Source organism: Capsella rubella, unplaced genomic scaffold, assembly GCF_000375325.1.
Source record: "Capsella rubella cultivar Monte Gargano unplaced genomic scaffold, Caprub1_0 scaffold_1, whole genome shotgun sequence".
NCBI lineage: Eukaryota > Viridiplantae > Streptophyta > Magnoliopsida > Brassicales > Brassicaceae > Capsella > Capsella rubella.
Window position 1 is genome coordinate 15,313,320 of NW_006238923.1, and position 13,326 is coordinate 15,326,645.

A 13,326-nucleotide genomic window follows, 5' to 3' on the forward strand; every position below is an offset into this window, starting at 1 on the left:
CGTTTTACAATAAACAGATAACAACTTCTTGTCGTTTCATATAAAAAAAACAAACTTCTTGCCGTTTTTGTTTTTCCAGGGTTTTTAACTTTTTTTTTTTAATATAAATTCCTCACTTTCATTTTTTTACTCTTTGCTTAGCCGTTTAAGTAGTGAGAAGTTGATTTCTTTCAAAAAAAAAAAAAAAAAAAAATTAGTGAGAAAATGTCTGGCAACTCTGCCGCTATGGAGACGGCGGAGGTGAATCTCAATTCCGGTAACAGTAACTCGAACGACGGCGATGCTACGACGGCGATCGAGTACCGGATTCTGAAAGCTATCCGTTCTCGGGTAGCTTACCTAAGAGACACAGCAGAGTATAAATCTCTTCCTCTCACTTCTCTAGTTTGTGAATTCTCTGTGTGTGATTGAATACGTTTGATTGTTGTTGGTGGTATTGGTGATATACATTTCGTGTTTGGATTAGGGTTGTTTGATTTCGTTTGTTGTGTTTGAGAGGATGATGTTGGAATTGTGGAATGATTTGTGGGTTTTTGATTTTTGTAGCTCTTTTACATTCGTGAGTATACGAAGGATGTTAGAGGAAACCATGGGCTTGAAGAAACATTCTCTGGAAGATCATAGGACATTTGTAAAAATGAATTTGGTTCAGGTATGTTTATCTTGGTAATAACTATTTGGTTAGTGTCACCTTAGATATACTAATGTGTGTTTCTTTGATGGCAGTGCTTAGAAGACGCTGATAATGATGAGGCTTTGGAAAATCCTCAAGAACCTGAGAGGAGCCGGACTGAGGAGCAGGGAGAAAGGAACGATGTAAGGGATGACACTGGGTGTTATGAGGAGGATATGGAATGTGCTGGTGAGATGGCCCTTGGGACAGAAGAGAAGAGATCCGAGAAGGTAGCTGCTAAAGATATGACTGTAAAGGGAAGTAAAGATCTCATGCATAGTGAGATACGGAGAGCCCTCAGAGAAAGATCGTCGTATATCAAGGATAATGCGGAGTAGGTTAATGAATTTAGGTTAAAAATTTCCTCTTTCATGGCTTATCAAGATGTACTTTTCTGTTTGGTAATGGGTTGTTTTATTGTTCAGGACAACTACGATGGGTTCTCTTCGACGGCTTTTAGAGGAAGATCTCCAATTGGAGAAGCTGACTCTTGATCCCTTCAAGAACTTCATCAACAAATTATTGGATGAAGTGAGTATTTTGATTTGCTTATGTAACATTTTGGGTATACTAGAGACAGGTCTTTATATTGTTGTTGTTTGGCTTATTAGGTATTAGAAATTGCTGATGTTACTAAAAGTCAGACTGAGTCGGCTGGGAAAGAATTACAGAAATACGTCGAGAGCATACAATCTAAGGAAGAAGTAGCTGTAAAGAAGACAAGGGGCCGAAAAAGAAAAATGATAGTGAATGACAGTGATGCAGGAGATAGTGAAATCCCTTTTAAGGTAAAACATCTTTGTTGTGATTTTAATCTCGAAACCCATTGATTCCTTGTACAAATTACCAATTTGGTTTCTGCATTGATAATGTTCAACAGCACACAAAGGAGACTGCAACTACTGTTTACGGAACGCGTGTTATGCATCTCAAATCAGTCTTCAAATCTTGTAGGATGAGGTGCCTATCAAACTTGGTACCATCTTTAAGAAGTTCAGTGTTTATTCATACTACAGGGACTTCATTATTTTTTTCTTGGCAGAGTTCCTCCTTACATTTACAGGATAGTCAACAAGGCTCCTGAAGAGAAACGTGAGGCTATTCTAATAGAAGAACTTGAGCAGTTACTTGCCAAAGAAGGGCTGTCTTCAGATCCTTTGAATAATGGCAAACATGTAGCTCGGACAAAGAGGGCAAAACATCAAGAAACAGATTCAGAGACTGACAGTGATACAGGAGATAGTGAAAATGAAAACCCTTCTAAGGTATAACATCTTGGTTGTGATTTTAATCTCGAAACCCATTAAAACCTTGTACAACTTACCCATTTGGTTTCTACATTTATGTTGTTCAACAGCAGACAAAGGAGACTGCAATTACTGTTTACGGAACGCGTGTTATGCATCTCAAATCAGTCTTTAAATCTTGTAGGATGAGGTACCTATCAAACTTGATAACATTTTTAAGAAGTTCACTGTTTATTCATACTACAGGGACTTCATTATTTTTTTCTTGGCAGAGTTCCTCCTTACATTTACAGGAAAGTCAACAAGGCTCCTGAAGAGAAACGTGAGGCTATTCTGATAGAAGAACTTGAGCAGTTACTTGCCAAAGAAGGTCTGTCTTCAGATCCTTTGAATAATGGCCAACATGTATCTCGGACAAAGAGGGAAAAACCTACCGATACAGATTCAGAGACTGACCGTGAAACAGGAGATAGTGAAAATGAAAACCCGTTTAAGGTATACCATCTTGGTCGTGATTTTAATCTTGAAACCCATTAAAACCTTGTACAACTTACCCATTTGGTTTCTACATTTATGTTGTTCAACAGCAGACAAAGGAGACTGCAATTACTGTTTACGGAACGCGTGTTATGCATCTCAAATCAGTCTTTAAATCTTGTAGGATGAGGTACCTATCAAACTTGATAACATCTTTAAGAAGTTCACTGTTTATTCATACTACAGGGACTTCATTATTTTTTTCTTGGCAGAGTTCCTCCTTACATTTACAGGAAAGTCAACAAGGCTCCTGAAGAGAAACGTGAGGCTATTCTCATAGAAGAACTTGAGCAGTTACTTGCCAAAGAAGGTCTGTCTTCAGATCCTTTGAATAATGGCCAACATGTATCTCGGGCAAAGAGGGAAAAACCTACCGATACAGATTCAGAGACTGACCGTGATACAGGAGATAGTGAAAATGAAAACCCTTTTAAGGTATAACATCTTGGTCGTGATTTTAATCTTGAAACCCATTAAAACCTTGTACAACTTACCCATTTGGTTTCTACATTTATGTTGTTCAACAGCAGACAAAGGAGACTGCAATTACTGTTTATGGAGAGCGTGCTGAGCATCTCAAATCAGTCTTCAAATCTTGTAGGATGAGGTGCGTATCAAAGTTTGTAACATCTTTAAGAATTTCAGTGTTTATTCATACTACATGCACTTTATCATTTTTTCTTTGCAGAGTTCCTCCATACATTTACAGAAAAGCCAACAAGGCTGCTGAAGAGAAACGTGAGGCTATTCTAATAGAAGAACTTGAGCAGATACTTGCCAAAGAAGGGCTGTCTTCAAATCCTTCGAATAAAGGTAGTGTGACGCTGAGAATGATTTCGTTTGCTTAGAACAAAACTTATATTTTCCACTTTATTTATTTACTTCAGTAGTTTTTATGAACTGATTCTTAGTTCAACTGATCTTAACCTCTAAATAAACTCTCTGGCTTTACGCTGACAGAGATCAAAGAAGTCAACAATAGGAGAGATATTTCAGAAGAGCTCGAGGGTATTGATGCAAGCAACATTGTATCATCTTCAAGGAGAAGATCCATCACAAGTTTTGCACCTCCTCCAAAGCCGAGAATAACGGCTGAAAGCGAGAGTGAGAGTGAGAGTGATGAACCAGAATATTCTGAAAATGAAGTGTATAGCGAAGAAGAAGAAGAGGAATATAATGAAGAAGCAGAAGGAAGTCCAATCGAAGAAGAAGCTGAAGAAAGTCCAACCGAAGAAGAAGAAGAATCAAGCAACGGTGAGAATCTTGATCTCTCATCAACCAACTGTTCAAGTTCTAAAACTGATGATCCGTGGCTTTGTTTGCAGGGGATGATGATGGAGAAGAAAGCAACTGATATATAACAATTATCTCGACTTCGATGCCTCTCAGTGTAGCTTATGTTTGTTTGTATCTGCTAATGACATTTTGTTACTTTAGTCTTTATTCTTTAACCATTGGTATGACTCTGAATTGGATTTTGTAAAGATGGTTTGGGTATAAAAGGATAACCACAGATTATGATGAAATATTAAGCAGGTAATAATATATGTCCAACTTTTAATTACAGTGATAACTAAGTGGGAATCCCACACTCAAGACTACAACTTGAGGAATCGTATACCGGGAATGATCTTTATACCCACTCCACAATTTTTAATCAAATATGAATAAGCAGAGAGTTGATTGATAGTGATAACAACACATTGAATTGGGATGCAATATGCATCTCGTATCGAAAAGAAACTGCGAAATCTAGACATTGTTGGCGGTACCATCATCAACTGACGACTCCTCGGTCTCTGAAAGAATGTGCCTAACTTGGTTTGCGAGATCTGTGACATGTTTATCTTTAAACCCTGATTGGTATCATCAAAGAACACAAAAACCATGGTTGGTATTTTTATAATCTGAAACCAAAAACTACTTAGTCATTGACAAAAAGTTAACTTACCGAGTTGAGCGAGAGCTTCTTCGAGGTTGAAAAGATAGTCTCTGTTTGGCCCTGAAGGTCCTTCAGCTTTAACTATCTGTCTGCAACAAATGCAAGAATCAAGAATCAAAAATGCAATCTTCCTTATATACTAATAGGAAAGACCTTAATAACAAGACCACCTACTTGGCAATGTCTTCAAGAGAAGCTGGTCCTAAGTAGTTGTTGTTACTCTTCTTGTCAGGTGAAGCTATGTATCTTGAGTAAAACAAAGAACATACACATCGATATTGTTACTTGTTTATATAGATACACCGAGTTATCGTAATCTAATCGTATCCGGGTTCTTACACCATCACTCCTGTTACAGCCGGTTCTGAATTAGACTCCTGCAAATTACAAGTACACTTCAAACCAAAACAAAGACCAGAAGACCATTTCTTGAAATTAGAATAAACACTCACAGTGAAGAAATCAAGATACTCTTTCTGATCATATTGCTTCTCCCTCACTTCCAAATGCTGATCAAGAATCCAAAAAAAAAACATCACAAACAGAACATCAAACAACAACACAAATATGTCTGAACTCTGAACCAAACCACTTACTGTTAAAGCATCTCTTTTGTCTTCCTCTTTGGTTATCTTATAAGCAACTCCCCACTATGTATAAATCAAATCATTAATGTGAATCTTTTAAAGAATTGGATTGGTTCTTACATCATTAAAGACTTACACAAACTTCTCCATCAGCAGATTCTAATGTCACTGTTCTTCCAGGAAACTCTGGAGTTCCTCTATGATCAGTACTACCTAAGATTGTGTAATAACAACATTACTATAACTTAAAGATCATAAATCAAGATTGTGTAACAGAGATGGATAGAGATAGAGAGAGACCTTGGTGAAAGACTCGGCGATAGCCTTTGATGAAACCAGGGAGGCTTTCGTCAAAAGGGAAACCTGTTTTCCAGATTAGAGATCCGTACCCGAATACCCACATCGCCATTTTTACCGGTGAGGTTGAGGAAGAAGTGAAAATCGGTATGATGATTGGAGAAAGAAGAAGAGAGACCAGAGTGATCCAATTACACAACATGTTTCACGTTTGTGTTTTTTACTTTTACAAGTTTATAGAACAAACCCCTCTATTTTGTTTAATATCCAAATTTCGACCCTAATCTCTTATATCCACAGATTTTACCAAATAAATTAGGCGTACACTGTTTTCTGAAGAAATTAAAGAGAGCTAGCTTCGGTCTTAGACCATGTCCAATGCATGTTTTTTAACCAGTATCTTAAAAATAAAAGGGCAAAAAATAAATCAAAAATCAATATTAAGCTAAGAGATATCTCTTAGTTAAGAAGTTTTGAGATAATTTCTTACGCACACGTGTCGGTACAAGAGAGTTTAAGAAAAAAACAAAATTATTTAAATATGAAAAATTATAAAGTTTTATATGGTTTATAAAATACTTCTATATGATAAATACTATTGGAAGATTTGATACAAATATTTTATAATGTTTTAAAGTGTTTTAAATCTTTTATACAGGTTTTATAAAGTTTTAAAAATGTTTTTAAAAGGGTTTTTAAGGTTTTTAAAAGGTTCTTATAAATTACTTTTACGCTATTTATGAAATATATATAATTTTTTTGTGTATACTTATAAGGTCACACACATATTTGGACAAATTTCAACATTTTCAATGGATTTTTGATAAATTTTGAAAATGGAATATTTTTAAAAAGTGGTATTTGAAAAGATATATTTTTGAAATTATCTTTTTCTTCCAACCAAAGATCTCTTTCGACCAAAACAACAAAACTCTCCATCTCTCTCTCTCGTTCTCTCAGGCAACAAAACAATTTCATCTCTTGCCTGATCTGGTTAAGAATTTTTTTGCAAAACTTTGGCAACAATTAAAATATGATTTGTGTTATGTGTTTTTATTATGTTTTAGTTATGTTTATATTATGTGTGTTACAAATAAATAATTTTTATGTTTTATAAAATTTTAGTTTTCAAACTTTTTTAAAAACTCCAGTTAAGAGTTTTACCATTGGAAGTGGATAATTTTAATTATCTTCAAAAAATTCTTATTTTCAAAAATTATACCATTTATTAGTAAAAAATTACTAAACTTTTTTGATAGCATACTACCATTGGACATGCTCTTAGCTCTCACATAAGAGGACGGATTTGTCGAATAATTGTTGACAGAAGTCAGTTATAAATATATGAATCAGTAAATTAATAACTGATTAATAAAAGCGTGATCTGAGTAGACAGAGCTAAATAGTATTATCTCGTAAAAAAAAGTGGAAAAGTCATCTAAGACTTTACAGGATAGTCTGGCATAAAGGAGTTTATCAAATTCTACCTTTGTAGTGACTCGTATTCAACAACTGAGTCTTCTTTGCTTTCGTTTTCCAAATTCTAATGCGCGAAAGAAAAAGAGTTTGGAGTTAGGTACAAGCTGGACTACGATTCAAATGAAGGTGTTTATTAGGTCAAATGGTTCCATTTTTTTGGTTAATAAGTTTTTGGAATACTTATTACAATCATCCAAACAAACTTTTTAAGTTCGGGTTTATCTACAATAATCGATCTCAACCGAAATAATTTGATTCAAGTTTTAGTTGGAAGCCTAATAGAAATGGTGAGAAAAAGAGAGATAGTGAGATCCAGTAGGAGAAGACAAAGACAAGTGACCCAATTAGTAGTACATGTTTCTAATCTATAAAGTTTACAACACAAAAACAAATCTCTTTATTTTATATATTATCCAAATTCATATCCTTAAATTCTTGGATTAAACAGATTTGACTATTTTTGTTATTATTATTATTATTTTTCCTTACTCGTAATTTTACCAAATGATTCATTCATCATTTGCTTTTGGAAATTTCAAAATACACAAAAGTAAAAACAAAAACATACATAAGTAAGAAAAGATACTAAAAAGTTAAGCGATTAGAAAAAAAGTAAAATAAAAACACAAAAACAACAAGAAAGAGATAAATCAAAATTTCCCAAACTCCAATTTCATATATGGAGATATGAGATCTTTGTCTTTGTATCTTTCTCTTCTCTTTTTTGGGGTTTGGTTTGGATCATTAGGCTCTAGTCACCACCACACCATTAGCTGGTGGTGCACCCAACACATCATGACCGTTCGTTTGTTTGACTACGTTACTGATTGGTAACTCTTGGTCCTTGGTTACAACTTTCACATCTAATGGATTCACTTCATCCTTACTCTTTCCCCATACCACACTGTATAGTCCAAGAACTATAAACACTGCCCCAATGATACTGCAAAAGATTACAATATACGTTAGTAATGTGTAACCTTATAATAATCTTGAAATATAAAGATTTGATTAGATGTGACTTTTATTACCTTCCGAGGTGAATCTTCTCAGCCAAAACCAAGGCACCAAGGAAGGCAGTAATGATCATACACATAGGACTAAACGATGTAGTAAACACAGGGCCACGTTGTTTGATCACAATGCTTTGTATGTAATAAGCTATTCCCGAACATACCACTCCCTGAAAGCATAATAAGGTTTTAGTTGACAAGTTTATTTAGTGTTAGTGTTTATGAATTGTTGATTAATAAGTGATTAACTTACCGAGTAAACCGCGGCGAGTGTCCCCGAGTTCATACCGATCTTCCAAGCGCTCACGTCGCGAACCATTATTAGCGAAACAATCGCGTTTAAGATCGTCCCAATCCCACATATCAACGTTACAAGTGATAGCTCAGCTGGATAAACTTTTAATGTGTATGACTACAAAAGAAGAAAAAAAAGAAAAAAAATGTTAATTCTTATTTATCAACATTATTTAATTTCAAAACCCGAAAAATTCGATACTTAAATCAGAAAATATTAATCAATCTACCTGTAAAATGAAGAAGGCAGCCCAAGTAGAGATACTCCCCATGATAGCTAAGGTTCCTAGGACCCAGTGCTGGCCTGTTGCGGTGCTAGCAGCACCGCCATGGAAGGAACTATGCGCGGCTTTCACAATCTCGATGGCCGGACCTTTGTACAAGGTCATAATCATTGCTCCTCCTACCGTGATTACCGTTCCCACCACTTTTGCAACACTATGAATCTTCCTAAAGTTAACCGTCTCAAGCCTGATCATAAACATTGAAAATTAGTGAGTTAATAAGACCACTTTCACACTATGTCTAGTTCATTAATAGTAACATATCCTCAATCATTTAAGCAATGCATAATCAAACCTATCGTTTCATTAATAGTAACATATCCTTAATCATCTATAGCAAAACTATAGATTACATAAAAGTAAATGACAAGAAAGTCGTAATGAATTGAAAGTACCTGAAAATGAGGGCGAGAATGAAGGTGACGGCGGGTAGTGCATTGGTAAAGGCAGAAGTGTACGATGCTGATGTGTTTTTCAATCCTATGTAGTAGAAGTTCTGGTCCATAAGGGGCCTGAATCATTTACACATACATATAAAACCATTGTTCATAGCTTTATCATTACATCACATCATCTTTTGTTATGATGCATATAAATAATTAAGTAGATGCTTTTTCCCAAAAGATCAAAAAGAGGAAAACGTGTACGTAGGATAACTAGTAAGCACACATTCACATTTAAAGATGTTTGTTGTGACCTTGTGAATGCTGATCTCATTCCCAATCAGTTAAATCAAGATATATATATTTTACCAATTTTCATAGTTTTGTTTCTCTCCTTATAAACTTCACGGTTGTAAAAGTTTGAATCAAAGTAAATAGTTTCTAATAAGTTTGTAAATTACTTCTTAGTCAAAATTTTAAATAAGAGAATATCGATTTATATCTCGTATTTTCAGCTTTATACGAAATTTTAATATCGATTTTTTGATCGTAATTTTTCTTTTGTCAACAACGTTAAAACCCCGAAGAAACATTATTTACAATTATATATTTACTAGAGAAAACAAAAATCATAATTTATAAGTCTTTTTTTGGTCATCAATTTATAAGTCTATTTAATTTTATTTTTAGTATATATGAATATTTCATTTCCCTAAGTAACGTATACCCAAGTGCTCGCCAAAAAAAAAATGAAAGTAACGTACCAAAATTAACATGATAAAGTAACGTACTCGAACTCGTGAATTTTGCATTACAACTATAAAAAGCAACTTTGGATTTTTGCAAAAAAGTTGTATGAACCCGAACTTTCTAATGGCAACCCGAAAAAAAATAAAGATGGGTTAATGAAAGAGACTTACTCTAGTATTCCAAGAGCAAGAAGCCTCCAAAATATTGGTAGTGTAATCTTCGGCCTTATCTTCCTACAAACCAAACACACACAATAATGATTCATCCATGCATATACATAAATACATAAACTTAGATATGTGCATGAGTGTATAGTGTTGTGTTACCTCTCGAAAATGAGAGCAAAGGGAGCCATGACAACAGTAGCAACGACATGACGGTATGTAGCAAGAACCCAATGGTCCATACCATGCTTGAACGAGACCATGGTGATAATGTACATGCCTGCATACCCAAATTGTAGTGATATGATCGCCAATATTGGCTTCAAACTCTCCATTCTCCCACCTTTCATCTTCACTATTTGAGAATATATGTATCTCTAGTTATACAACACTTCTATATCTATTTTTGTGTATGTGTGTGTGTGTGTATGACTCTCTCTCACACACACTCTCTCTTTATATTGAGGAGAGTTTTGTTTTGGTGAAGTGAATGAGATAAGCTCTATATTTGTTTGAGGCAGGCAAAACCTAATGGGAGATGACTCCTTTTTATAGTCGAAGCAAAAGCTAGAAAAGATACACTCATTATTTTGTTCACTCAATAATACGTCTACGTATCTTTTAGAATATTTTAATGACCTTAGTGTTTACACTTTAGAGATATGAATTAATTAGTTACATATTTAGTTACTTTTACATATATGCATATCATTTATATAAGAATTCATTTTGGAATTTTGTTTTAACTTTTTTTTAGTCGACTTCAAAGTAGTAGAGAAAATATAAACAAAATTGAAAAATAATTGTATACACATATATACATGTTGTGTGATTCTTTTATTTTCAATGCGTAACACGTGTGTGCATCATATTAAAGTTGGTATATCACATAGTTTTTGTATGAATATGATCAAGTAGTAGTAGTAGGTGGTAAGATGATTGTGTGTGCATATACAACATATATCTTTTTTTACAATATAGTACACAAATTATTTATTTCTCTCGATATTTCTATCTATCACTTTGTGATTCTTTCAAAATCAAGATTACTTCTCATTCATTCATATTCTTTACCATCTCATGAGAATGTTTTATAACATTTTACTGTTGAATCCACCTTTGGTGCCGATCCGTAGCCATTGGTGTTGGCCACGAAACCATATTGGACACACTCGAAAAAAAAAAAACATTACCAAAAAGGGTAACAAATATTTCGAAATTGTACGTGAAAGAAACTCGTATATTTCAAAGTTGTTAATAGGCATATAAGTTACATGACATTACGTATAAAGTATAAACACACAAAAAGTAAGATGCGTAAGGCAGCTTCTAAGGCTCTCAATTAGGAGTTTTGCTATGAACTAGTATTAATATCCCTAAATCCTAAACTAATACGTACGTTAAACACACTCCAATCACTCTTGTTTATATATAATCTTGTAAGTTAAATTAGTTAATAGGTACAATAATCATACCTAATAGTTAATAGGTAAGATTTGCGTCAAGTCAAACCCCTAAAGCAATTAGGATTTTGATATATTTGTACTATAATTAGTTGTCCTAACTAATCATCCGACTAGATTGAATATCAAATCTTTAGACCCAAAATGCGTATTAATGTTTTGTCTACCCTAACATTACATATTTTTCCAAGAATAAAATAGACAAAAAAGAGATTCCCTTAATTATTCATTAAAGACAAAACACCAACTCTTACACATGTTTTTGTTTGTTAAATACAAGTATACGACCATACATCTAATCTCTTGCGAACTAGGAACCTTAATATCTGGTCGAAATAAATTATATAAAGGGAAAATGTTATATATGACTGTCAAAATTTCGCCTTTTTGCGTTAATTTGACATAGTAAAAATCGTTACGATCGGTAAATGTTAAAAAAAAAAAAACACAAAAAGTTGTTATATATTATATATTCATCCATAAAATCTAACATAGATTTACAAATTTTTGATACATTAATCAAGTATCATATGTATGGTCAAGTTGTAAAAATTAGCTACACTCTTCTTGTTTAATATATTGGTTAGAACAAAATTTTGGAGTATATAAATAAATGTTATAAAGAGAGATCAAAGAAGAGAGAAGAGAAATGCTAAACTCAAGTGGGATCTCTTGCTAAACAATAATGCAATACCCATTTAAAAAAATTATTTTCAAAAATATATATATGAGAAGTGTGTTTTGTTGTTATTTTCTTCTTTTTAATTTGTTTAATAAGAAGTGGGGTTTTGACACATTGACCACCAAATGCTTTCTAGTCTTAGTGCTCCTCCGTGACGCATTTAATTTCCTTTTTCATTCTCATAACTTTGGTTTTGTTATTTCAACTTTTATTTTTTCCTAAAAATGTCTTTTAAACCATTTAAAGAATGGATACGATTGGACGAAAAATACGAATAAATCAAAATTTTATCCTCTTATATTTTGGGAGATAACGTGTATATATGAGATACGAACTGTCTGTCTCTAGAAGACTTAAGCTAATTTCAAAATAATTTTAATTTTTCTTAGATATTTTTTTAGAGTTATATATTATTATTATTCATTTGGCAACTACAATTTTATTTCTTTTAGGTGAAGCAAAAGACAAAATGGAAGAGATCGTTTCGGTGGTGGTGCGAGGAGTGGATTCCATACTGTCTATGATAAAGAGGTTTAATCATTGTTTCGTTGGACGATTTATTTATTTTATTTTTAGTTTTTGTATTAGTCACTTTTTTTGTTAGTTTAAGTTTTATTAAGTCACATTTAATTATTGATAGATATTAGATTTGAATACGACGATTAAAATTTAACAAGATTTGCAGATGTGATCCTTTCTATTTTCATAATTGTTTTTATCAATTGGACAAACATATGTAGTCTGTCGTAGTTTATGTTACTATTGTTACTTTGTCACATCACCATTGAAATTTAATTATGCATAAAATTTTCGATTAGTAATATTGCATAACCGCATAATAAATAGCGCAGAGTAAAATTATTTTTAAAATATGTTAAATAGATATATTTTGCAGAATAACGAAATAAAAAAACATAAATATGATTCTGATTGGTAACAATGCATAATTCTTTTTAATAAATAGGAGGTTTTACCTCCTCTCTTCTACCAAAAAAAAAAAACAATGCATAATTTTTTTCACCCCAAAAAAATGAGTATTTTTGCGAAATACTTCTTTTGGTGTACCTTTTTTTTAAAAAAATATCTCTTTTATCTATCCATTTTTCATTTTTAAAAATACCACTATTTAATATGAAAAATTATTTTATATGCTTTAAAAGGTACGTCTAGATAATAAATACTATTAGGAGCTTCGAACCAAATAATTTCTAAGGTTTTAAAAGGTTTTAAATCGTTTTACAAGATTTATAGGGTTTTTAATAAGTTTTTAAAACGGTTTAAAAGGTTTTTAAATATTTTTATAAGGTATTTATACAGTATTTATGAAATATAACAGATATATAAATGTAATTTGTATATATATATTTATAAGCTTAAACACATATTTGGATAAATTTCAATATTTTTATTGGTTTTTTATGAGAATTTTTGAGAAATACCCCTTTTGGTGTACCCCTTTTTAAAAATACCCCCTTTATCTATCCATTTTCAAAAATACCCCTTTTTAAATATAAAAAGTTATAAAGTTTTA

At 32.7% G+C, this 13,326-nt stretch overlaps 3 protein-coding genes across 6 annotated transcripts; 1 reads left to right on the top strand and 2 right to left on the bottom strand.

Annotated features, from left to right (window-relative positions):
• The first annotated feature begins 202 nt into the window (after positions 1-202).
• Positions 203-3,983, top strand: LOC111832663 (eukaryotic translation initiation factor 5B). 4 transcript variants are annotated; one of them, XM_023790292.1, is made up of 15 exons: positions 203-356; positions 547-652; positions 727-1,007; positions 1,099-1,204; positions 1,285-1,461; positions 1,554-1,633; positions 1,716-1,938; positions 2,031-2,110; positions 2,193-2,415; positions 2,508-2,587; positions 2,670-2,892; positions 2,985-3,064; positions 3,146-3,270; positions 3,418-3,711; positions 3,783-3,983. In XM_023790292.1, exons 1-15 carry the CDS (start codon positions 205-207, stop codon positions 3,809-3,811), a joined length of 2,259 nt encoding a protein of 752 aa, XP_023646060.1. In that variant the 5' UTR covers positions 203-204; the 3' UTR covers positions 3,812-3,983. The 4 variants fall into 4 exon arrangements, with proteins under 4 accessions (XP_023646060.1, XP_023646063.1, XP_023646062.1 ...); XM_023790295.1 differs by having other exon boundaries at positions 2,988-3,064; XM_023790294.1 differs by having other exon boundaries at positions 2,511-2,587.
• An 11-nt stretch (positions 3,984-3,994) lies between these two features.
• Positions 3,995-5,479, bottom strand: LOC17898278 (gamma-glutamylcyclotransferase 2-3). Its single transcript, XM_023790296.1, has 8 exons — positions 5,287-5,479; positions 5,123-5,199; positions 4,996-5,049; positions 4,852-4,908; positions 4,739-4,776; positions 4,574-4,645; positions 4,409-4,488; positions 3,995-4,313 (listed from the first exon to the last, which is right to left on the bottom strand). The coding sequence occupies exons 1-8, from the start codon at positions 5,393-5,395 to the stop codon at positions 4,210-4,212; spliced, it is 591 nt and encodes a 196-aa protein (XP_023646064.1). The 5' UTR covers positions 5,396-5,479; the 3' UTR covers positions 3,995-4,209.
• A 1,730-nt stretch (positions 5,480-7,209) lies between these two features.
• On the bottom strand, positions 7,210-10,164 carry LOC17896874 (WAT1-related protein At1g44800). The gene is made up of 7 exons (XM_006305054.2): positions 9,813-10,164; positions 9,657-9,719; positions 8,749-8,865; positions 8,300-8,540; positions 8,029-8,187; positions 7,794-7,945; positions 7,210-7,705 (listed from the first exon to the last, which is right to left on the bottom strand). Exons 1-7 carry the CDS (start codon positions 9,998-10,000, stop codon positions 7,507-7,509), a joined length of 1,119 nt encoding a protein of 372 aa, XP_006305116.1. The 5' UTR covers positions 10,001-10,164; the 3' UTR covers positions 7,210-7,506.
• Between the last annotated feature and the right edge of the window lie 3,162 nt (positions 10,165-13,326).

Coding starts and splice junctions, on each gene's coding strand:
- LOC111832663 (XM_023790292.1), top strand. CDS start 205: ATGTCTGGCAACTCTGCCGCTATGGAGACGGCGGAGGTGAATCTCAAT. Junction 653..726: donor TAAAAATGAATTTGGTTCAG/GTATGTTTATCT, acceptor CTTTGATGGCAG/TGCTTAGAAGACGCTGATAA. Junction 1,462..1,553: donor ATAGTGAAATCCCTTTTAAG/GTAAAACATCTT, acceptor AATGTTCAACAG/CACACAAAGGAGACTGCAAC.
- LOC17898278 (XM_023790296.1), bottom strand. CDS start 5,395: ATGGCGATGTGGGTATTCGGGTACGGATCTCTAATCTGGAAAACAGGT. Junction 5,200..5,286: donor TCGCCGAGTCTTTCACCAAG/GTCTCTCTCTAT, acceptor ACACAATCTTAG/GTAGTACTGATCATAGAGGA. Junction 4,909..4,995: donor ACAAAAGAGATGCTTTAACA/GTAAGTGGTTTG, acceptor ATTCTTGATCAG/CATTTGGAAGTGAGGGAGAA.
- LOC17896874 (XM_006305054.2), bottom strand. CDS start 10,000: ATGAAAGGTGGGAGAATGGAGAGTTTGAAGCCAATATTGGCGATCATA. Junction 8,541..8,748: donor ATTCTCGCCCTCATTTTCAG/GTACTTTCAATT, acceptor GTTTATGATCAG/GCTTGAGACGGTTAACTTTA. Junction 8,188..8,299: donor CTGCCTTCTTCATTTTACAG/GTAGATTGATTA, acceptor CTTCTTTTGTAG/TCATACACATTAAAAGTTTA.